At 37.5% G+C, this 25,538-nt stretch overlaps 1 protein-coding gene across 2 annotated transcripts in view; it reads right to left on the bottom strand.

Annotated features, from left to right (window-relative positions):
• Positions 1-1,976: 1,976 nt before the first annotated feature.
• The window catches only part of RBM25 (RNA binding motif protein 25), a 59,101-nt gene continuing 35,539 nt past the window's right edge, over positions 1,977-25,538 (bottom strand). For both annotated transcript variants that reach the window (XM_032837461.1, XM_032837460.1), the window contains exons 7-19: positions 24,295-24,480; positions 22,212-22,265; positions 21,901-21,984; positions 18,133-18,419; positions 16,717-16,939; positions 16,103-16,192; positions 13,222-13,295; positions 11,844-11,994; positions 9,135-9,459; positions 8,484-8,758; positions 8,026-8,124; positions 6,925-6,972; positions 1,977-3,004 (exon numbers count right to left, since the gene is read on the bottom strand). In XM_032837461.1, the coding sequence (XP_032693352.1) occupies positions 2,912-3,004; positions 6,925-6,972; positions 8,026-8,124; positions 8,484-8,758; positions 9,135-9,459; positions 11,844-11,994; positions 13,222-13,295; positions 16,103-16,192; positions 16,717-16,939; positions 18,133-18,419; positions 21,901-21,984; positions 22,212-22,265; positions 24,295-24,480 (1,989 nt within the window). In that variant the 3' untranslated portion in view covers positions 1,977-2,911. The remainder of the gene's footprint in view (positions 3,005-6,924; positions 6,973-8,025; positions 8,125-8,483; positions 8,759-9,134; positions 9,460-11,843; positions 11,995-13,221; positions 13,296-16,102; positions 16,193-16,716; positions 16,940-18,132; positions 18,420-21,900; positions 21,985-22,211; positions 22,266-24,294; positions 24,481-25,538) is intronic.

The raw sequence follows: 25,538 nt of genomic DNA, 5'->3' as shown, positions 1-25,538 counted from the left end.
GTACTGGGTACATACGTTCAACTGCTAACCGAAGTGTAGTCAGTGCTTGGATCAGCTAGCAACTGGCTTGGCCTGGAAGCTGGTGAGCGATGCAAAACGTCCAGCCCCACCTTACCCCTCCCACATCAGTCTACATTTAAGGAGATCCCCAGGTGAATTCAGGTGTATGTAAGTTTGAGAGGAACTTCAACTTATCCTTCCTCCTGTCAACAAATGTTCATATTTGAAATTATAAGGTCAAATGAGGAGAAAGTGTATTCATTTTCTAACTGCCAGATCAAGAATGATTCTCAAGGGCCACCTGACTGGCTCAGTCGGTTAATTGGGCTCATGTCCTGATCTCAGGGTCCTGGGATTAGGTCCCATGCTCAGCAGGGTATCTGCTTCTCCCTCTCCTTCAACCCCTCCCTCTGCTCCTGCTCTCTCAAATAAATAAAATCTTAGAGGGAAAAAAAAAAAAAAGGCAATGATTCTCAAGACTTTCATACAATTTTTTAACAATTGGAATGGGCAATATAGATTAAGATTTCTAAACTGAAATCAATCTATGGGCAAACGGTAAAGACAACCCAGAAAGCTCAAGGCATTTATTGGAAATTTCTTATGTGTATTCTCCCAGATGTTAGAATATGCCAGTTTATGTATGTCCAGTTCATTATATGCAACTCTGAAAACAAGAAAGTTGAAAAACTTGGAACTTTAAGCTTGGTAGCAAAACCGGTCTTGAGCAGATATGAAACTATTATAAATGGTCTTTAACCCAAGGGCTCTGATAATTCCTGTTCTGATGCAGAAATGTTAAGGCGGGAGTATGGGATCTAGACACAAATCTCACTGGAGGTGTGATGCCCTATATGTTATGTGCCCTCAAGACTTCCAGATAAGGGTCCCTTAAGATTCATATAGGAAAGAGTTGGAGAAGACGAAACCAAGTACCTGAATAAATCTTCATGCCAATGTTGGTTAAAAGAACAAAAACAAAAACAAAAAACCCAATATGATGCCTTAGAAGCAGTAATACAGTATGAAAGGAGTAATAAATTGCTTGAACTTGAATTGCGAAGTTTGGTGGGGGGGAGGGGGTGTCAATTTGTGAGAAGGCTAGTAAATGAATTTACAGATGGCAAGGAGCATGAACTTTCTGAAATTTTCCCGAGACCAGAACTTAAAAATGATGGAATACTAAAAGGGGGTATTCTCCACAAACGTATGATTAACCCGAAGTAAGGTAAATGGCCCGTTTTCACCTTCGTTACTAATACTCATAAATATCACTCCATCAAAAAGCCCACATCTGCAAGTTATGTTTCTAGTATGCACTGCACAATTACAACATGATGCCATTTATTTAACAAGACTCTGAAAGAATGGGTCCCCAAGATCAAATATATACAGTTTTAATATTGGAAATATTTACATAATGGAACCACCTCATGGTCCAATGTTAAGAACAGTGTTTCAAATTCCTTTTAAAGATGTAAAAAAAAATCTGGTAACTCAAGCTCAATTATGCTTTTTAACAATTCCAATCCCCCCCCCACTCCAATTTTGTCTTTCTTTTAAATAAATACTCAGACCTGGGCATAACTGCACCTAATTTATGTTAAGAACTGCTTAAAACCTGTTACATTTTTGGGTAATTTTGCTCCCTGGTGAAGTCCTGTTCTACAATAAAGCAAGCCCCATGTACGTCTCTAAGACATTTTTAAACATTGATGAGCAGAGGTAAAAGGTTGTGTGCGTGCATTTATATCACTTACACTCATGAGATATAAACCCTTTAAAAACAAAAAATTATTCGTAACAGCCTTAAATGATTTACTTTATCCTTAAAAATAAGATGTAAACTTTGCAAATTGCCATTCTGAATTCCTATTGTATTTTTTCAAACTTTCCTGGTCTGTATTGTCTAACTTTACCTTTTGTTTTTAAAAAATGAGTTTTTTCATTTATGCTTTTCAGATTAGGGTGGGGTTTTTTTGTTTTTAAACAAAGGAGTACACCAAAATAAAGCTAAGGACCAATTAGTGCAAAAATGCATCTAATAAGGCTCTCCAGAATCTAAGGATCTGCCTCATTTCTGAACGATGAAATTAAGGGGAAAATCATTATGATTCACATTCCCTTAAAAAAGAGAGGCTAAAGCAGCCAGCTATCAACAGGAAAGCCCCATTCCATTCACCACACTATTGCTTGCTGCAAGAGAGTACCATGCTCTGGGAGACTAATAACCTAATTATCCCAGACATCTGGGTTGGCACAACACCACGTTTCCTTTACGATTCTACTCTTCAATAAGGAAATGTTTAAGGGAGCCCTCCGAAGAAAACTAGGGAAAAAGACATTTATACATACATTCACACGAACACATTCATACAGAGATACAGTGGGAATGGATTGTCTGCTAATCTTAGCATTCTAATTTTAAATTCCATGCCTTCAAGGAGGGCTTGCCATTTTTGATCAAGGGATGGGAAGGGTAATAGGTATGATCGATATTCTTTCAATTAAAATTATTCATATAGGTTCCTATACAGTACAGTTCAACATTAAGTGCAATTCTGCAAAAGAATTGGGGAGTCATTTTAATATTTACAAGAAATAAATCAGCAGAACAAGATTATATCAGATAGGCTGTGTACAGTAGCTGCGGCTTATAAAACATACCAGTAATTTGTACCTGGTGAGTATAAAGAAAACCAAGGCAGGATTCAGATGTCTTTACAACCAAGGGAGTACACAGGGCATCAACAAATTAGAGGACAAAAAAATTCACATTTTCTACATTTAAAAAAAAAAAAAAAATTACAGATCTCACAAATGTCTTTGAAGACAAAGAAAAAGCCAAAGTTCTCTGAAGGGTGGGAAAGAAGAAGAAATCTGAAACGGAACTCTAAATGTAAAAAGAGTTTTACTTCACAAGACCAATTTTCTTGGCTTCTGTTTCATATATCAATAATCTCCACATTTTGACTATAAAAACTTCTGCTTCTTCATCAAGTACCTAGAAAAGAAAAAGAAAAAACTCAAAAAAACCAGTAACACATGTAAGATAAGCAATCATCAGCATCTCCCAATAGTGACTGGTATTTTATCACTTTCTGTCATTATTCAAGATTTTATTTATTTGTCAGAGAGAGACCGAACCCAAGCAAGGGGAGTGGCAGGCAGAGGGAGAAGCAGGATCCCCACTGAACGAGCACTGATGCGGGAGGATCATGACCTGAGCCAAAGGTCACGCTCAACCCACTGCGCGACCTAGACATCTTGTGACTGGTATTTTAAAAGGCTTTATACACTGACAATCATTTACTTTCACTAAAATGACTTGAAAGAAATCGGTCTAGTGTGAAAAATGTTATTTAGTAAATAAAAATTACAAAAAAGGATTGCGGGATGGGGGAGAATGCATTCAGCCAAATTCCATGGCTTACTAAATACTGACACCAAAGTATTTTATACAACTTTCATTCTTTTAATTTTGCAAATACATATATACGTATATTGAAAAACTATTTCCTAAAGAAAGCACATACTATAATAAACATACTAATTTAGGCAGAAGTAGTTATACAACTGCATAATTATTTGAGAGTACCTTATCTACCCCCAAAACAGCCTTAAAATTGTAACACTTATCAAGTCCTTATTACGTACATGACACTGAATTAAATATTAAGTGAGAATATATGTACAGCATTTAACATTGCTTCTGGGATATAGTAAGAACAGTATGTGAATACTATCATCACCAAAAAAGACATAAGGCTACTGAATAAATAAATGGTCTTCTCCCCTTGGGAAATTGGTAAATCATCTTCCTATCTACTTATGAGGTAGGGGAATTGTATCGTCCCCTACTCCTGCCCTCACACGACATGCAGATTTGGGCCTCTATTCCAGGGTTACACTGAGGTAAATGGAACAGCATGTTTCTTTCTACAGGTGGCAGCTACGACTGAGCTCCAGGGTATCACTGCTGTGATGGAATGTGGCCTAGTGTTGCCAGGTCTCTGGAACAGCAGATTAAGTTAGCAGGTAAGCAAATGGAGGGGTCGCCTGGGTGGCTCAATCAGTGGGTTAAGCATCTGCCTTGGGCTCAGGTCACGATCCCAGGGTCCTGGGATTGAGCTCTGCATCGGGCTTGCTGTTCAGCGGGGAGCCTGATTCTTCCTCTTCCTCTGCCGCACCCCGCTACTTGTGCTCCCTCTCTCTCAAATGAATAAATAAAATCTTTAAAAAAAAAGTTAAGCAAACCAGATCTTTAGGCAGACCACGTGGGTTCAAATGCCACCTCTACCTCTTATTAGATATGTGTCCTTGGCTGAGTCACTTAGCCACAATGAACCTCAGTTCTCTCACCTGTAGAATGGAGGAAATATTAACTACATGATACTGTTCTACTGTGGGAGTTAAGAGTTAATAGGTACAAAGTGTTTTGGAGAGTGTCTGGTACCTAAGTGATCAGTAAGTATCTAAAAGAAGCCAGAAATCTGAGGTGGTTTTTTTTTTTTTTTTTTTGAGAAATTTCCCTATATTTCTAAACAATGACAAGTAATTAAAGAACTTTTACTCAGAATTCTATGAGCCAGACTTGAGCAGCAATTTGAGAGAACTATGCTGCAACCTTGGAAATAATACAGACCTAGGCACAAAAAACCACCAGTTAATTCATGTAAACTGAGGAAACGTACAGTTTGAAAAATCAGATTTTTTTTTAAAGAAAAAGTCAGATTTTTAACAAGAGCAAAGTATTACTTGAGCTACATTTATCCAAATAAAGAAATATCTAATTTCTTCCCACTCTGATCAACAACGAGCCAGAAAATTAAAAGAATATAAGTAATTAACCAGTAAAGAGTCTAATTATACTCCAAATATCAAAATATTTCCACAGATCAAAATGGATTAACAATAACACATGACATCTTCACGGACAGAAATTGCAACTCAGCCAAAGCCAAATACTAGAACACTGAGGGTTTGTTTTTTGTTTTAAATTCCTTAACTCAAGCCCAACTATAAAACACTCTCTTGACCCAGGGATACTTTCCTAAAAAGAGATGGGAAGGCCAGGGAAGTGCAAATTCTACCCCCAAGGACCAGGATCTATTCATGTTTCTCCTTTCATCTGAGGCTCAGCAGTATGAAGTCAACAAACTTTTCACAAATTATTAGAAATTCTAAAAAAAGAGCTGCATCAGCCCGGCTGAGCAGCAGAAAACTAATGTCACCTGGCTTTAGACATCATATAGTGCCTGGACACAAGACAGCTTGACCTTGGAGCTCCCTTTGGTTAGGCCCCCGCACTACGTCCCTCCCTGAAAACTCTGCAGTGGGGAATGCAAGCTCTCCCAGGCACTTGTCATCTTATGTCATGCTTGCCGTTTCTTCTGACTCATCTGCCCTCTGCTGCCTTCCCACTCAACCCTCCATTTCTCTCTCTTTTTTTTTTTTTAAAGATTGTATTTATTTATTTGACAGAGAGCACAAGTAGGTAGAGAGGCAGGCAGAGAGAGAGAGGCCAGTGCGGTGGGGTGGGGGAAGCAGGCTGAGCGGAGAACCCGATACGGGGTTCGATCCCAGCACCCTGGGATCATAACCTGAGCAGAAAGCAGAAGCTTTAACCCACTGAGCCACCCAGGCGCCCCCCTCCATTACTCTTTATACTAAGCACCCTCAACTTCTTTAATCGTTTTTTCATCTATTTACCTGAAAACTTGCTGTGTCCCTGAAAGACCCGAGACACTGTAGCCTACTCAGGAAGTTCCATACTTTCAAAGCCTTAATCTCACAAGAGAGGGGAAACTGCTGGATCCTTCCTATTTCTCTTTGTGAACCGTATCTTCATTAAGATTCAAGAAATCTCAGGACACTCCCCTTCCCCTCCAACAGCAGCTATCTAGCAAATACCTAGTCTTTCACCCACAATAGATGAGCACTTTGGCTGTTGGTTTCCGTATTTCTCTTCAATCCCTGTCCCAACACACAGAAGTTTCCATTTCTATGTGCACGACCCAGGCAGAAAGTTTATTATAGTCTTAAAGACATCAGCTCTCTCCCAGAAACTTTCTCCCATAGCCAAAGATGCATCCCACCATCGTCGGGACGAATCCACCACTTGTTCTTCAACGTTCTACTCTCTCACTATAACCACTCTTTCCAACACACCTCCCACGGCGTCACTGGAACCACCAGCCCGATTCACGTAACCGCTGGCTGTTCCGACCTTCCTGCCCTCTTTTCCTAACTTGGAGCTCACAGTACATTCAACCACTCTCACCTCTACAGTCAGTTCTCTTCCTTCTTCCTTTCCTCACAAAACCACATTAGATAAATGCAACCACTGACACAACTCTAATATCCAAATTAAATGCAAGTGGGGATTTGATGTTTACTCAATGGATACCTGTCCAAGTGACAAAGTTACACAAGTCTCTTCAAGTCTCAGTTTAGATGGTAATTCCTGTGATGCTTTTCCTAACTGCCCTCCCTACCATCAGATACTCCATCTCCTCTGCCCTCTACATTTTCTTACATATCCCCATGACTGCAAGTATATTACAATACCAGTATTAGAATATCTGCCTCCCTGCTACTTCTTTAAGAGCAGATGTTCCACCTTTTCATGCTTCTAGAGCATTGTTCAACCCAGTAAGCACTTAATTAATGCTTTCTAAATGTATGAATAGATCCAGGATTTGTATTTATACATACAAACATCAAAGGCAGAATGAGAGTGTTAATGTAGTCTAAGGACATCCTAATGTGAGTGCTTTTAACCTCTTTTAATGCAGATTCATATCTTAATTGGGGCTTCTAAAAAGAAAGATTCTGGAACCAACACAGGTAAAAAATTAACCAAATACAGATTAGTCTGTTTACAGATATTAGAATATTAGTAACAGTAAATTTCTGACTTACCATGGCAACGTCATCTAAAATGCTCTGAGGTGAACTATGAGCCATAACCTAAAAGAAACAAGTAACTGTCATTTTCAAAATAAGTAAAAAATTAGCAATAGAGCCAAGAAAGTTTAATGTACCCTCAAACTAATATGGGAACTTCTTGTGGCTGAAGAAACTTTCTGTAAATTTCTTAATCTTCAGAATCCTACTCTCTTCAATGGAAGTTTAGACAACCTGGGATCTTAGTCACTATACTATGTGCTCTAATTCAAATACAGAGTTATAAATTTCAATGCTACAATGATTACAAGTAGAAAGGGCAGACCAAATTTGCTATTCCTAATATTAAAAGAGCAGTAGTGGTGGAAAAATAAGCATTTCCTTAAAATGCAATTAGTTATTCCTTTACAGATATACAGTGCTTCTACTATTCTGTCTTATTAAAGATAAGACTTTGCCTTCAGAAGACAATGGAAGGATGTGGTATACCTCAGTGATTAAGAGCACAGACTTAGCTCTTACTTATTATATGACTATGGTCAAGACCTAACCTCCCCCTAGGCCTCAATTTCTACACGTGTAAATGGGGATAATAATAGTAATTTACACTTCCTATGGTGGTTGGGAGGTTTAAAGGACATAAGATTCTATAAAATGCTAAACACAGTACCTCTCAAGAACAGAGCCTGGGCCACAGCAAATTAATCAATAAAAATGACTATTATTATGCTGTGAAGGAAACTATTCTGCTCCTCTTCCAAAGGAGAGATGACTGACAAATTCATGGGACAGGCTATCAGCTGTCTCCACAAAAACCCCTTCAACTGTATTTCAGCAGCATTCTAACCATTAAGACACAGGGTGGCAACGCATTCTCAGAGGCAGGGAGAGAGCAAAATTGGCAGCAGGGAGCAAATCTGTCCTCCTTGACCCTCTGAGATGAAAGCATGTGGCGTAGGGGTCTTAAAGTGGAGGAGTTAAGTAGCCATGAAATCTCTTAAAAAACTGAGAGTAAACTACCATAGACTTGGCTTTGCAAGATCTTTTACTTTAGAAAGTGTCTAATATTTTAAAAATATAAAACAATGTTGGAAATGAAGGGAGAAAAAGACTAACCTTAGAACAAACAAAATCAACTAATGTAGCTTCTTCTTCACCTATGTATTCTATAATTTTCTTATTAATCCATGGTCTAATCCGTCGTTCCATCAATATCTGCAAAGTAATGCATGGTTATTTAATTAAGGAATTTTTATTATATTTACTACTTTTATTATATTACTACATCTATAGCCTCATGATTTTTCTTAAAACTAAAATACAGCATGTTCTCATTCACGAGTTGAACTAACACAGGTATGTATCAAGATACAATCACTTGCTTCTAACTGATGAAGACTTCAAAGTACTTCAAAGTACCAAGAATTTCCTCAATCACCTACCTAAATTCCCTGGCAGGCCAAGACCCCAGCCACATTAGCATCTCTACTTGTCATTAACAGAATCAGCTGACTTTATCTGCTATGTTCAAAACCACTTCCAATAAAAATGATGAAATACAATTTGCTACTCACAGAATCCACAATAGACCAATCCAGGGGATAAGCGAAGAGCTCAGGTTTGGCTGTAGGAATTTTCTCAATGAGACTCTTAATGTGTTTACGCTTTTCTTCAGTGTTTACGGTGCCTTTGGCAGCATTTTTATCATCTTCACCATAATCCAAGGGAACCAGTTTCCTTTTTCGGGGTACATCATCACTGTCTTCGTCCTCAAATTTGTTAAAGACACTATCTACGGGGAGTTTCTTTCTCTTCACAGAATTAGGCTGACCAGGACTATTGGAAGCACCTATAGTAAAAATACCATATTAGCATGATGACTTAATTTCCAAATGTTAATTACGTTTTACAACCCACCATCCCTCAAGAACAGTGCATAATATACTTCCACAAATCTCAGAGAAAGATCCCAACTGTAAAAAATGACTCACTACTCACAAGTGCTAGAAAACTTAACTTTTCACTTCTTCTCAGAACTTGAGGCAGCTGCAGATATAGGAGCACTAGTAGAACTATGAAAACAATCATGAGCTAGAAAGGCATTTTTTGAGTATTTTTCTATCTACCTACCAAGCAGCACATATTTATTTTTTTCCTTAAGGCAAAATTTAAGTATATGTAGGGGATTAAAATAAAGGAAAGAAGGAAGAAAAATGCTAACGTACCCAGTTTAAGACTTAGTCCTATTTTTGGCCTATGTTCCTCAGGCTGTTGTTGATCTGGTGAATTTTCGTGAGGAATAATAATACCACATGGAGACTCATCCCCAGGAGTGTTGGGGGTTGCATTGCCACTGGCAGAGGAAACGGATGGGGCAGAACTGATGGGCCTCAGAGTTGGTTTGAGACAGGGCTTTTGCTCTGGCTCTTCTTCCTCTTCCATGGGTTCCTCTCGTTTTTCTTCTTTTTCTTGCTTTTCTTCTTCTTCTTCCTCTGATTCAGGTTCTTGCTTTATTTGTGGCTGTCTGCGCCTTTCAGCCTCTTGTTCCATCTAAAATAGAAAAATAACGTGACTAACAGACCACAACCATACTCCACTCAACCCCCTGTTTTCCATTATCTTTCATAAAACCTTTATTTTTCATTAGGAATAATGAAATACTGCTTGCTTCTATAATCAGAAAGCTGAGCAGGCCTATAGAGTCTCTTAGGTACTCTGCAAAATGTTTTCTTATACTTTTAACATTTACATATAAAATTCATTAAGCTCTTCAGCTATAACAAAGGCAAATACATAAGAACAGTAGCTAATTTAAAAGGAAAAGGTGTGTTTTTTATATTTTTATTGAAGAAATTATATCCCAAAGTTTCAATTTAAAGATAGTATTTATTTGAGAGAGAAAGAGGGAGAAAGGGAGTGTGAGCATGAGTGGGGGTAAGGGCAGAGAGAAAGGGAGAAGCAGGTTCCCCATGCCGCTGCAGGGCTCAATCCCAGAACACCATAATCATGGCCTCAGCTGAAGGCAGATGATTAACTGACTGAGCCACCCCGGAGCCCCCCGAAATTTTATTTTAGAACAGCACAGACAACCACGTAAGAAGCAACTCAAATCTTCAGCTTGGTCATCAACAATTATTTGTTCTGTAGTACCTGGCTCCTCAGCCAGGAGAGCGTGCAACCTTCAATCTCAGGGTTGTGAATTTCAGCCCAATGTGAGTGCAGCAATTACTTAAAAATAAAATCTTTAAAATGAAATTATTTGGTCTTTCTAGGTCTTGGCTAAGGATGGTAGTCACTTCTGTATTCATGAACAGGGAAAGAACTAGAAGGGAAAAAATTTTCGGAGTCAAAAGCCTATACCAAAATGAATACTCTCCCTGAAATAATGAAAGATTAAAAAACAACAACAACAAAATGACCAAGAGCATTATAAAAACTTGAGTCAATTCATCAGTAACTTTTCTGAGCATGAAACAAAGAATGGAACAAAAAGACCCCGGGGATGCCTGGTTGGCTCAGTCGGTTATACGTCTGACTTAGGCTCAGGTCCTGACCTCAGGATCCTGGGACTGAGTCCATCCTCAGTAGGGAGTCTGCTTCTCCCTCTCCCTCTGCCTCTGCCCCTCCATCCTGCTCATGCTCTCTCTCTCAAATAAATAAAATGTTAAAAAAAAATCCAGAACTATGTATCAATTAAAAATTGGTGCATGACGTGACTTAACCCCATCTATCAACTCACAAAGCAGTACAATCTGTGAGGCCTTCAAACCAACTAGTAGAGAATTAAAACAAAAACACACCCAACCTAAATGTTACAATGGTAAGGATTTAAAAGACCAACCATATACCATGATAGTCAAGGAATGAAAAAAGACATAAAGCTATAAACTGGCCATATTCTGAGTGAAAGATTATACCCAAGTTAAAAGCACATCAGAAAAGAGCACGTAAATTATAATCCCACTTACAAAATTTATGTGAGGAGGGTATACCTATGCCTGTGTGATGAGATTTTAAAAATCATAAATCTCTAATGATTGTACCAGGCTGATAAGAAAACAGATGGTTTTGGGGCGCCTGGGTGGCTCAGTGGATTAAGCCACTGCCTTCTGCTCAGGTCATGATCTCAGTGTCCTGGGATCGAGCCCCGCATCGGGCTCTGCTCAGCCGGGAGCCTGCTTCCCCCTCTCTCTCTGCCTGACTCTCTGCCTACTTGTGATCTCTCTGTCAAATAAATAAATAAAATCTTAAAAAAAAAGAAAGAAAGAAAGAAAGAAAACAGATGGTTTTTAATTTCTTCACTATTGTGCTGCATATTGTCTGAATCTTCTATTTACTCATGTAAGTACTTTATCAGAAGGGAAAAGAACACAACTTCATTTTGAAAAATAAAAGGGACATGTTAAGAAAACATGGCTTCTGTTGAAAAAATCGGTTATATCCTATTTGTCAAGTTGATATAAAGAACTTACAATATTATTAGATTCACGATATATTAAGAACTAAAAACTTTTCTAAAATGACACATTTTTTTTTACATACTCAAAAAAAGAATGGAGTATGCTATGTCCTATGCCAAAGTCCTTTCCTTTTTTAAAATGGCATGTTGCTAATGAAAACACATTTAGGAAATAAAAAAATTTAAGGAGGCCCCAAAAGTCATGAAATGTCAGAACACATTATAGGAAGGACAGGTTTCCAGGTAAGTTTGATTAGATGACATTCATTTAACATAGGTAGTATTTCACAGAAATAAAGGAATAAGACACAGAAGGATGTTTAGAATAATTAAAGCTGTAAATCAAATAACACTGATGATCTGTATAATAAAATAAAGAAAAACTACTAATATCCTCCCCCCAAACAGCAAGATCCATGGAGCATAAACTGCATTTCCCTTATGAGAACATTGTTATGGACTTGGGGTAACTCACCCTCTGGAGCTCTGCATCTGGATCCGGATGCCCTTCAGCCAGAAGGCGCTGCCTGATTTCCTCTAGCTCTTCCTTCTCTCTCTTCCTATCCCGTTCATCTGCTTCCATTTCCTTTTCCCTATCACGCAACCTTTTCTGAAGAGCGCTTCCTCTGAAAAAGTAAATCATAACAGGCCTTGATACTCAGACAACTATTACAACAGCTAGTATCTCCAAAACTACCTTCTTTCAAAACTGAAAGCCTCACACTGAGGGAATGAAAAGCATCTTACTGTTCTGTATCTGAGAACACCCAAGACAGTGTGCTCTCTACACATACATGTTTAATAAGGAAGCAAGGTCCTGTCATTTACCACCATGCCTCATTCTCAATTCATTCTGTAAGTATCTAACACAAGAAGAAAACCGTTTTCTAATGAAAGAAAGCTCTCATTCCACAGGGAAAGCCCAACAACACACTGTGTTTTCTTGGATGTCAAGTTGTGAAAAACTACTATAAGAAGTAATAATAGCACTAAGAACAGTTCTCTATCTTCAATTCAAAGCAATTCTTTCCCTTATGGAAAAAATCCTTGAAGGAAGTAGTGTATAATCAACAGAAAGCAGAGCTGCTCTCTAGCCAGCAGTACATCTCAGAATGCTGAAATTATGTACTACTACTGATTTTATGATTCAGTAATTTTACTTTTTTTTTTTCATTTTCTACAAACTCAAAGCCTTGGTATGCTTTTTGAAGTGGCTAATTCCAATGTTTTGTATTAAAATTATATACTAAATTCCTTCACTACATGCCCTGGCTCATGTCAGATACCTAAGGTTAAAAAGAGGAATCAAAATATTGCCCATATCCTTCCAAAAATTATAGTTTGGAATGGAGGAAGCAGAACAGAGCCAACAATTTTACCAGACTGCCACGGTGCTAGAATAAGAGTAGTTCAGAAATGCTATGGGAACAAAGACATGAGGGAAGGCAGGCTTTACAACTCTCACTTTACAATAATATATCAGTAGGGTAGAAGATGAGATGGCAATGGGTTTGCTTTGCAACATTCTTGAATGCAAAAATTTTTAGACCACCTTGAATAGTTACCAACACTAGTTACAACTTGCTACAAAAATTGGACCTCTATAAAGCACATGAAAAAAATTAATTTGTTTTAATATTATTATATGGACCACCACCCCACCAAAGATAGAATTGTTGATCCCTTTCCAACAGTTCTCCCCCACACTCCCAAAACAACATACCAAATATGGAGGTAATTACAAGGTAGAATATTAAGATTTTCTTTCTTACTCCAAACTTGCACCCTTTGGTAGAGAAAATACACCTAGTAAAACACTCAAAGTATGAGCTTATGAAGCAAGGATTCTTTACCTGTAATATTTGGGATCATCTCTATCATCATCATAATCTTCTAAGAATTCTTTCAGTCTTTTAGCTTCTTTTGCCTTTCAGGAAATAAAAGACAAAGTGTGCAAAATTAACATGAAATTCATATAGATTATCCTCTGCTTCTTGGAGATAGATGTTTCTTATCCATACTACTTGAATTTTATAATTCTCATGTGCATTGCATATTAAATAGCATTAGAGATATTTTATCTTTTACTCATAAAACAAGCCAGATTTAGAACTTATCTCTGCAAAACAAACAAACAAACAAACAAAAACGCATATAGTATTTCCTCTCTGGATATAATCTTCAAAGTACAGTAATGAAAACAGAGCATACCAAGAAACAAAACTGAAAGTTATTTTATTGAATTTATTAACTCAACAAAAATATTTTACATTTGTAGATAGATAATGCTAAAGAAAAGTTTTTACAAAACGCAGGACTGAAAAGTCACAATCATGCATCAATCTAACTTTGGGTACACAAAACATGAAAGTATAGGACTCTCTCTTATTTTTGGAATTTCAAATAACTTATATTTAATACCACTTATAGCTAACAATTACATACAAATATGCAATACATAAAAATATTTATTTATAATCTATATCCTTATCTACTCTACCAACTATTCTAGCTATTATACCTATATACAAAGGAGATAAGTTTCTGAATATAGTAAAAATTTAGACTACAGTAAGATTTTAATATATTGCAAAGTTCAATATTACCTCTCTGTAGAGACTCCCCAAATCTAACCATCTCTCTGTCACCAATTCCCATCCCCAGAGCTTCCTCTGCACTCTCAAAATACTGTGAACACACTTTTTCATATCTTAAACACTCATACACTACAGTAACTACCTACCTCTCTGACAATACCACCCACTTGTTTCAAAGTTAGAAGCATTCAGTTACTCCTGTATACCCAGTACCTAGCACAACCACCAAGGGTAGGATATAACTTACACTCAAAATGTGTCAAATGAACGAGCGCAGATTTGTTAAGTAGGAATGACAAAACTTACAAATATTTAAATAAGACACTGGAAGGTCCATGAGATACATACTAAAATATAAACATAAATTACCAGTCTTGAGGAATAGAAACCTTTACTTTTTACATCATTTACTTCTGTTGAGTATTTTTATAAAATAAGCAAGTTTAACTGCTTTTGTAATGTACTTTTTTAAAGCTCTCAAACACAAAATAATAGAAAAATTCAGATTTGCATGTAAAAAGCAGAATCACTTCAAATCTATCCCACAATGTTGTTCACGGCAAACAACTCTTCAAATAATCATTTTCATCTTATTCTCTTCCTATTTTCTAACCTAGGGATGAAAAAGAAATTCTACAATGGGGGCGCCTGGGTGGCTCAGTTGGTTGGGCAACTGCCTTCAGCTGGGGTCAGGATCCTGGAGTCCTGGGACTGAGTCCCACATCGGGCTCCCTGCTCAGCTGGGAGTCTCCTTCTCCCACTGACCTCTCTCCTCTCATTTTCTCTCAAATAAATGAATAAAATCTTTAAAAAGAAGAAGACAACAATGGGAGCTACAATTCAGGGGAGTTGAAATTACTGTCAATAATTCTGTGGCATTATAGATCTACTATACAGAAAACCCACACTATCTATCCAGCTGCTGCATGCACCCTCTTTTGGCTACTTAAAAAACTCCCTCTACGTCCTATGTTCAAAAGCTATATGAAGGGGCGCCTGGGTGGCTCAGTGGGTTAAGCCGCTGCCTTCGGCTCAGGTCATGATCTCAGGGTCCTGGGATCGAGTCCCGCATCGGGCTCTCTGCTCAGCGGGGAGCCTGCTTCTCTCTCTCTCTCTCTCTCTGCCTGCCTCTCTGTCTACTTGTGATCTCTCTCTCTGTCAAATAAATAAATAAATAATCTTTAAAAAAAAAAAAAAAAAAAGCTATATGAAGATTTCCAACATCAGTAAGTTTGAGGAAGAATAACCTCCAAACTGGAGATAAAGAAACTTTCATGGAATTCTGGCAAAGAGAGAACACATGGAACATACTACTCAAGCAAACACCATGCTAAAATCTTTCTGTCATTCTTCTTAGTAACAACCTGTGCCAATGGTTTCACTATTAGAGTTTATCAAACAGTGTAAACGCAGAAAACAAGGTTCACTTTTATGACCGTCATGCAGTTAACAGGTAGCATAAGGAAAAACTGTAATTCATTAACGTTATTTACTGAAGACAGTAACTGTGATTTATGAAAACAGTTCTTTACACTGTATGTTAAGTGGATTTAAATAAAAACATGAAAAACAAAAGAGGTCTTCTCATGACACTATTCCCATCATCCCCATGTGCCACACTAATACAGAACAGAATCTATTAATGCTTCTTCAAATTCAAAATGCTACATACAGACTCTTAATCAAAGAACGTTTTATAAATTCTCATTTTATATATTACTCTATGGCAGACTTACTTCAATGGTATGCCAAGAGATAATTTTGTTTATAGTCAGCAAAACTGTGAAAATTAAGCGTAAAAAAAGATTCTGGTGTACTGGAATTGTCTGAAGATTTCTTAAAATATATAAAAATTAAATTATGTAGGGTTGCCTGGGTGGCTTAGCCAGCCAGGCATCCAGACGCTTGATTTCAACTCGAGTGGCAATCTCAGAGTCATGAGATGCAGCCTCACTGGGTGTGGAGCCTGCTTGGGATTCTCTCTCTACCCCTTCCTTTGTCCCTCTGCCAACAAATTAAATTGTCTTGAGAACTTACACATTTTAATGACAGTTACCTCTCATCTAGTTAATGGTCAAGAATTTGACCTGATTGTTATCTAAAAAAAAAATCACTGATTTAAAATCTAGAATATTACCATTTCTCTTCTTCTTTCTTCTTCTCTTTCAGCCTCTTTCTCATACTCCCGAGTTTTCTTCCGTTCTCTGATTTCCCAATTCTTAAGGCGCTAAAAAAGAAATTGTCAAATTTAATAATACAAATGTATGCAAAGGGCTCTGAAATTTTTGACTCACCTACTGAGTAGCAAGCTTTAATAAAAGCATTTCCTAGGGCATCTGGGTGGCTCACTTGCCCAGCTTAGTTAAGTGCACGGCTCTTGGTTTTGGCTCAGGTCATGATCTCAGAGTTGTGAGATCGAGCCCTGTGTATTGTGCTCCATGACCAGCGGCAGCCTGCAGGACATTCTCTCCCTCACCCTCTCCCTCTCCGCATATGGCTGCATGCTCTCTCAAATAAATAAAATCTTAAAAAAAAAAAATAGGGGTGCCTGGATAGCTCAGTTGGTTAGGTGATTGCCTCTAGCTCAGGTGATGATCCTGGAGTCCCAGGATCAAATCCCACATCAGGCTCCCTACTCAGCAGGAATTCTGCTTCTGACTCTCCCCTCTCTTCTGCTCTCTCTCTTACTCTCTCAAAGAAATAAAATCTTTAAAAATAATAATAAAGAATAAAAGCACTTCCTCAATTTACCTCTTGGTAAGCAGCTTCTTTCTCTCGGAGTTTTCTTTCAAGTTTTCTTCGTTCATAAGCATCTTCTTCATCCTCTTCCCGGTCACGCTTCTTGTCTTTCTCTCTCTCTCGTTCCCGTTCTCGTTCTCGTTCTCTCTCTCGCTCTCGTTCTCTTTCTCGTTCCCGTTCTCTCTCTCTCTCTCTTTCTCGCTCCCGTTCCCTTTCACGATCTCTGCTCTTTTCTCTATATAAACAAAAGATTTTAAAAATCTGTCAGTCTTTCAGTTTTCCTTTATAAACCAAGGGAAAGGAGGGCAACATATATTACAAAATAATACAGAAACTCATAGGCCAGAATTTAGTACCTGATTTCTGCAGAACTGTAAACTTCTCTATATTTATCAGGATGACACAATGTAACTCTAGTCTCAAATTCTGAATTGCATTTTAAATTCAATGTTAATGCTTATCGGTATCTCAGAGAACACACACACATGGACACAAGAAATACAAAGGGCTGACAAACATGTTAAAAGACAGCCTTCTTCACTAGTGATCAAGGAATAAAGGTGTTGGCAAAGGTGTGGAGAAAAGAGCATTTTGGCATGTTGCATGGATAAATTAGACCTATACTACTGGCAACGAAAGTTTTCAAATATTTGAGAGTGGTAAAACCAAACTGCAGAATATATGTAGTATGATGCCATGGATATAATTAAACACAATACAGTGTTTATGGATTCACATCCATAGTTAAAAGTATGCATACACTGATTGTATATATGTCAAATTCATGAAAATGGTTACTCGAGAGGGCAATAGCTATTCCAGAAGAGGAAGGAAGGGAAGGATTTTAATGCCCACTAAAGATTAAGGACACTGGATTTCTAGTTCCAGCAACTGATGGGACTGCCTAAAAGTGGACCTCCTTTCAGCTACAATCAGGTGAAAATTTGCAACACGGAAATGCATTATCTGAAAACCAGCCTGGGAGAAAAAGGTGAGCTTTTCTTCTTTCCCCACTTTCTTCCTTTGTTCATTTTTGCTTTACTCCTTCAGGAGGAATTTGAGGTGATTCATCAAACAAAGTCAATATAAGAAAGAAAAAAACTTAAAAGCAACATAAAATTATAAGGAGTCCTAAACTGAGAGCTAGGTGAGTCGTGGCCATATGGGCTATAGGACCAAGGAAAGACAACCGGCTAAAAGCAGGGGTGCCAGTGATGATCTCCCAGAATGCAGGACTGCAATGAAATGATAAATAGAAAAGATGCCCAACAACCCAGGGAGAAAAGAGGGACTCATGTCCGCCCAGAACACTGGGTGACAGTGGCTGTGTTCTGGGTCTGTGTATACTCCTCACAAATACAGTGTAGAGACTGCCCACCCGCAGTTCTACGAAAGCATCAGTGAACAGTAACTTCCACCAAGCCTTACCTTGATCGACTCCGATCCTTGTTCCGATCCGAGCTCCTTTCCCGATCGCGGTCTCGGTCTCTCTCACGGTCCCGGTCCCGGTCTCTCTCTTTTGTCCGGTCACGATCCCTATCTCGTTCTCGTTCCCGCTCCCGTTCCTTCTCTTTTTCTCGTTCACGTTCTCTTTCCCTTTCTCGTTCCCGTTCTCGCCTTTCTCGTTCCCTTTCACGCTCCCTCTCTCTTTCTCTCCGTTCTTTCTCAATTTCCTGTCTTTCTTTCTCCTTTTTGCCTTTCTCTTCTTCCAGTTTCTAGAAACCAATAAAAGTACTTTTAGAGTTAACTCTGTAGCTCCAGTATTCAGATATTTCCCGGCGCAATGCCCGACATAAGGAACAAAAACAACCAAACCACTGGCACTTTAATATTAAGTACTTGTGGTTTTACTGGACAAAATTAAGCTGAAGCAATCACAACACTAAATAGATTGCGTGCAAACCCATATACTCTACAAAGACCAGGAATCTCCGATCTTGGATGCTGGGAGACTGTGTCAAGTGTGGTTGGCCACTCAATGATTATCTAATAACTAAATGACCATGAAGAATGTGATGATTTGTAATAATTTCTAGAAATATAATCACTTAGCTAAAATGTAATTCCCCTCATTATGAATTTTCTGTAAATCAGTGTGACTACTGATTTACTATTGATACTAAATATAACCCCAGACTTCCCATTACCTACAGGTTACTACTTGAAGACTTCCAAGGGGAGGTGGGGGAGGAAGAGTCAGGTTGCTGTATACAACTAAATAATCTTCTACCCACTGGTTTGCCCACCCTCCAACAGATAAGCTGAATTCAGCCAATATTTGCCCTATTATCTAAATGGAAACGTTTACTCCCACCATTACAAGATGGATAGCCCACCAAATACAAAAAGTCTGAAAATCACTCACTTCAAGCAAAAATGTACATAACTGTAATACTCTCATTTCATTTAATTTTAAAAGCAACATATTAATGCCCACTATGCCTATAAGACAATAAAATATATCAACAGTGATAAATCCATCCTTGGAAGGAACGATTGCATATGAACTTACAGATGCTGTGCTAGGACATGGATCGCCAACACTGGATTAACCTTGCCTACAAGCTATGTTTCTGGGAGGAAGAGCAAGTACATGGTTCACAAATAAACCAAATAACAAAGTCAGACCAAGTTCGTACCCTGACAAGATTACCAGTGTACCACACGGTTTCTACACAAACTCAGGAAAAAAAAAAACAAAAACAGAAACAAAACAAACAAAAAGAAAAACCAAACAGGAAAAACAAAACAAAACCAAAATACATTTATCCCTTTGGTTCCATGTTTAGTGTCACCGAAATGAAATTTAAACTGCAACAAGAAAATGTGCATTCTTTGGTCTTTTCTCAGTCACGTAAAGCATTTAAAACAACTTTAAAAAGTAATCTTACCTGTTATACTTTTTCTCTTGTTCATGGCTCAGAGAACTGATAGAGGGTTATGAGAGAAAAACTAATGCATGAGAAATCAATATATTCAGGTGCTGTGCCAGTCTGTATCAAACAATAATGTAGGCAAAGCCAGGACTGAATACACTGAGGTTACAAAGAGAAGAGAAAAGAAATGACAGAAAGAGGACAGAAACTGAAAGCTATTTAAAGGGGCAAATGCTCATTTCTGAAACAGTTCTAAAGAACTATAAAAATGTGTATTATAAAATGAGGCTAGACTACATAAAACTTACCTCAGTGTCATACACTTATAAAGAAATATTTATTTCTGAGATACTTACAGATGTATTTTAGCTGTTCCAATAATAATTTGTTTTATAGAACTTAGTTTTGACTTTTGCTTATTCACTGTATTACTTATTTCTTAGTAGTGTATACTTCCACTTATGTAAATAATTTGTTTCAGAACTCATTTCAAAAGTCTTGTTCTAAGTAAATGAACAAGTGACTGAATCTGGCCCACACTGAATGCATTTCTAAAAAGACTATATGTATGCGGTTAAGTAGATGCACACATACGTACATATATATATTTTGAGACGAAGACTAAAGAGAAAGAAAATAGAGTCTAAAAAGATGTAAGGAAGTAATGAAATAATGAAGAGGAAAGGACAGGAAAAAAAATCATAAATCTTACCTTATTCTCTCTTCAGACTCGTCCGTGCTGTAAATGGACGCCCCCTGCCACGCTGATACCCTGACAGTCCGTGGTTATTTAATAAACTCATACCAAAACATGCAAAGGTTCACTGAGCTCATTTTTGGTTACTGGAGTTTCAAATGTTCCCTTTAACCATCCCACCCAACAAAAAGAACTGTTTTTCATTTTCATCTTTTTTTTAAAAGTACATTTTGGGGAAAACATCCCTTCCACCCCCATAGTGAAGTAAGTCTAAGGCAGTCAAATGCCTGACAGCTTCTCAAACTCTGAAGCAATCATCTTTTGAATTACATTCTTAAAAACACAATTTTCTCATATACTTTACCAATGACATGACAGGGTTTAACAAATAACAACAAGGGGGTAAACCACACACACAACTGTATACCATTTTCAAGCTTACTCAGACCCTGAATTTGAGTACTGGAACCTAACCAAAAGTATTCCTCGAAAATGACTTCCCACAGACTACCTTTTAAACTCAAAATTAATTTGGGAAAATTTTATTTGTGCTTTTAGACATACTTAATTCCTGAAAAAGCACTGTATATGTGAGCTAGGGCTGGGCATCTGGATAATAAGTGTTCAGCAGCACTGATTCAATGACACTGTCAACTTGGGATTTTGAAAGCAGTAAGAAAAAGTTTAAGATTAAATAAAGAAAAAATGAACACTTAACATTTCACTGAGTTAAAGATCACTCAGTCTTAAGAGTAAAAACCAGTAACCTCTTATCTCTAACAACAAAATACATTTCATGCAGTGTTTGCATTTTACCGTTCGTAAGCATCACCTTCAACACCAGCGAACATTCACAGATGCACTGTCATTGAGAGAAGCTTTCAATAGGCAAAACTCGTGAGTGGGATTTACTATGCACAAATACCCATTTCCAAGCCAGTTACCCCTTTGCATATTTTTCTGAGGGGGCATCCATAAATATAATAAAAAACAGAAGCTCATACTTACATCCTATTCCTTGTTACTTTCCAAGCTGAGAGTTTCATCTTGCATTAGTCACCATATGATCTCTATCATAATGGTGGGGGTCAATGAATAGATTAGCTTTATGGGAATTTACAGTTCTTCCATGCATCTAAAATTTGGTAAGTCTGGTAACCACTGACCTACTTTTTAAAATCTCCCCCTCTCAACTTAAATCTACACAAATATATATCTTAAATTTTAATCTCAGCTCTAAAGAAAAGATCTTCCTAAGATTAAGTTAAATAACTGCCCCAGAAATAAACTACAGTGTAGGTTATCCTGCTGCCCCACTGAATCTAATGTAAATCTGACCTTGATGTTTATGTTAAAATCTAAAAATAAAATTAACTTTTACTCATATTAAAGTGAGATGACTGCAGAGTAGTCAGTAACTGAAAAAACTAAGTACAATATGTCCAGGACCACTTTAATATGGTATCGTTCTTCTGTTTCTTTGTCTCTAAATATTAATTAACCTATAAAAAGCACTTAAATTATATTCTAATGTAAGGTTGATTTTTTTTTCTTTTTGTCTGTTTGCTTTGGGTTCTGTAAAAAGTCTAGATTGGTATCAAGTAAAAAAAACAAGAATACTACCTTGTGTGTGTCTCTGAATTTGCTGATCTCTCTGGATATCAGGTCTCTTTTGTCTTCTTCCATTTCTATAGCATTTATATCCTCCTAAAAAAGACAGAAGGGATAGGAGAGAATACATTAAAGATTAATCCACATCAACACAAAGATACTAAAAGATATTCTGTACCATCTTACAAAAAAGAAGTCAATAATTTATACAGTTTAAAAAACTAGTGATCTAAGTTAAACAGTAAGAAATCAGATGAAAAAAATCACAAGTCTGGCCATTAGTAATAAACATTTATTGTCAGTGGCTTGTAATGTAAACGAACCTTAGTGATGAGTGGGTAGGGGATCAGTGGGGCCACTGGAAATCTGCGGAAAATCTGCGGAAAAATCCACAAAGATTTAAAAAAGAGCAAGAGTTTTCATTATTCTGCACAACAATTCACTGTATGTTTATAATGTAAGCAAAGTAAGATTTCTGTGACATTTCTCGATTTCAAATTACTTAATAAAGAAGATTTCACTTACTCTCTTTAACACCTCCTGTCACCCACCTCCTCACCCTCCAACTACCTCAGGCAAGGGAATAAGGAAAGTCTCACACTAGCTAGACTTTTTCCTTCATCCTCTGGAAATAATCGTACCAACAAAATTTACCCATAATTCCTGCCATTGAGCAGGAGCTCTTTGATCCTCTCCTCCAAACACCTATCAAACAAATACTCTAGCTACTTTCTCCTTTCTTGGTAATGCTTGGGAGGAAGAACGAGCTCTACAAACCTCAATTACCCTATACCTAATGAACTACCAATTCCCTTTCCCAATGACTGGCATTTTACTAGACAGGTTTTCATTACCATATGAGGAAAAACAAGCCAAGTAATAAAAATATATTGGGCCACAAAGCAAACTGAAGATAACCTAATTAAGGCACTCAAATTCAAAATAAAATGAACCATTAACTACCCAATACTAAAAACCATACTGTATGATTCATGGTACTTTTCATGGCACATAAAATCCATGCACACAACATACTCCCAATATTTTTAAAGAATATTCCCCACAATTTCTCTAAATTTACCCAAAAGAAATGAATGTAAAAAACAACAACAACAACAAACATTTTTGGGGCACCTGGGTAGCACAGTCAGTTAAGGTTTAACTCTTGGTTTCAGTTTAGGCAAGCCCTGCTTGGGGCTCCAAGCTAGGGGCAGAATCTGCTTGAGATTCTCCCTCTGCCTGTGTCCCTCCCCCTCAAGCTCGCTCACTCTCTCTCTCTCTCACAAACAAATAAATCTTTTTTTTTTTTAAGATTTTATTTATTTATTTGACAGAGATCACAAGTAGGCAGAGAGTCAGGCAGAGAGAGAGAGGAGGAAGCAGGCTCCATGCCGAGCAGAGAGCCCGATGCGGGGCTCTATCCCAGGACTCTGGGATCATGACCTGAGCCGAAGGCAGAGGCTTTAACCCACTGAGCCACCCAGGCGCCCCTCAAACAAATAAATCCTTAAAAAAATTTTTTTTTCTTTTAACCTTGACTCCCTACTATTCTGTTAGCTTAGGCTGGCAAAGAGTAATAAAATATAATACACTGGGGAGGAGTGTTTCATCTTGCCCTACTCTTCAACTGCCCTCCAATTAGAAGTTAAACTGCAGGGGCGCCTGGGTGGCTCAGTGGGTTAAAGCCTCTGCCTTTGACTCAGGTCATGATCCCGGGGTCCTGGGATGGGGCCCCGCATCAGGCTCTCTGCTTCGCGAGGAGCGTGTTTCCTCTTTTCTCTCAGCCTGCCTCTCTGCCTACTTGTGATCTCTCTGTCAAATAAATAAAATCTTTAAAAAAAAAAAAAAAAGAAGAAGAAGAAGAAGAAGAAGAAGTTGTTCAACTGCAGTACTGTCCATAGAGGGAATGCGGTATGGTTTAGAAGAAAAGATGGCAAGATTTAAAGAATGGGTAAAAATCTTCAGTGAAGGATATCTGGTGTGTTGCTTGAAGCAGAGATAGAACAATATCCAGGAGTAAGGCAAAACAAAGCCAGCCCCTTCACGGCCAAAAAAAAAAAAAAAAACACCACCACAAAAACAAAACTTCCTTTGTCCCTTAATATCAGCATCTACTTCGTGAGTCAAGGGCTTTTTCCTTATGTAATTTGAATCCACAGATAAACATAAGCATCCATGCCAGTATGTTTCAAACATATAAAACAAACATTTTGGTGAAAAAAGTAGTTACTTGATAAAACATGGTCAAATTAGGTATAACAGTATATTGTGATAAATCTTAAGTCATATTGTGATAAATCTTAAGTCATTTTCTCCTTGAAAGTTGCAATGCAATGAAAGCACAAGAGTGACACCATAAAAAGTAAACCACAGAAAGGACTATTGTCAGAAATCAGTAACACATACGTCCTCCTTCTTCTCCTTCTTCTTCTTCCTGGGGTGAGAGTCAGATTCCTGTGAGGGGGCATTGAGCTCACTGGAGTATTCTCGTATTAAAACTTCAATGGCCCCTTTGATCATCTGATCTCTTCTCTTTGTTTCTTCATCTAAGGCTTCTTCATCATCATTAGTGACAGTTTCTGGCCTTGCAGTCTTAAAAAAAAAACAACAAAAAACCACCAAGGCAAGTTCAGGGGAGTGAAGAAGAAAAAGAAATCCAAAAAAAAAGAAAGAAAAAAGAAAATCATTCTAAAATAAGTCAGTACACAAAACAAACATTTTTTCTCTAAAACATCTGTGTAGTCCTATTAAATGCAAACCTGGTTTTGTTCTTAACTTCACAAAACTACATTTCATTTACTGATTTTTCTTAGATACTGATACTTCATCATTTTCCTTTCCTTTTTTCCTTTAATAGCTAATATCTAACCTCTGACCAGTTACAGGAAGATCAAACCACAATACAAACACACTACATAACATACCTGCCAAGCTTTCAGTTTTTCAGATTCTTTCTCAAATACTTCCACAAACTAATGGTGGTTACTAAATTAACCAAAACACAGTTGAAAATTTCATTATGTGAAAAAAGCGAAATACAGTTCTATGTATACTGTAACAGTCACCATTTAAAATTTTAAAAATGTATGTGTAGGTTAACAAATGTAAAACACAAGGCAGCTATATACAACAAAACGCCAAGCATCAAAAAAACACAAACAATAAGGCCAGCATCTGACCTGCCCTGTGGCAGGTCTGACATCTTTTTCCTGCTCTTTGGGAATGTGGTACACCACTTACAAAAAACATATACTTATATACTTAGAAGGAACCAACTCTAAATACTGCCCAAGTATTCCTCCCATGACCTGCACATGTAACGTTATAAAAAATAACACGAAATTCATGTGGTAATGCTTCTCACAAGTAAGTAACTATTTGTAGGACTTTAGTTTGTTTGTTTTTTTTTTAAAGACTAACGTAATTGTATTGATGTGAAAAAAAAATTACTGACTTCTGACATACTATACTATTCTCCCTTTTATCTTAGATTTATTTTAAGGCCCCTGGTTAAGGAATTAATTCAGTTCAAACTACACAACTTAGAGAATAACCTCAAAACTCTGGATAATTTCATTACTCTCAACCAGTCTTTTTTTAAAATTAGGAAAGATGGGAAAGTATTACAAGCAACAAGATAAAGACATGTA

Source organism: Lontra canadensis, unplaced genomic scaffold, assembly GCF_010015895.1.
Source record: "Lontra canadensis isolate GAN:19392208 unplaced genomic scaffold, GSC_riverotter_1.0 scaffold98, whole genome shotgun sequence".
NCBI lineage: Eukaryota > Metazoa > Chordata > Mammalia > Carnivora > Mustelidae > Lontra > Lontra canadensis.
The sequence above is the reverse complement of the archived record's forward strand: the minus strand, read 5'-3'. Positions and strand labels throughout refer to the sequence as shown.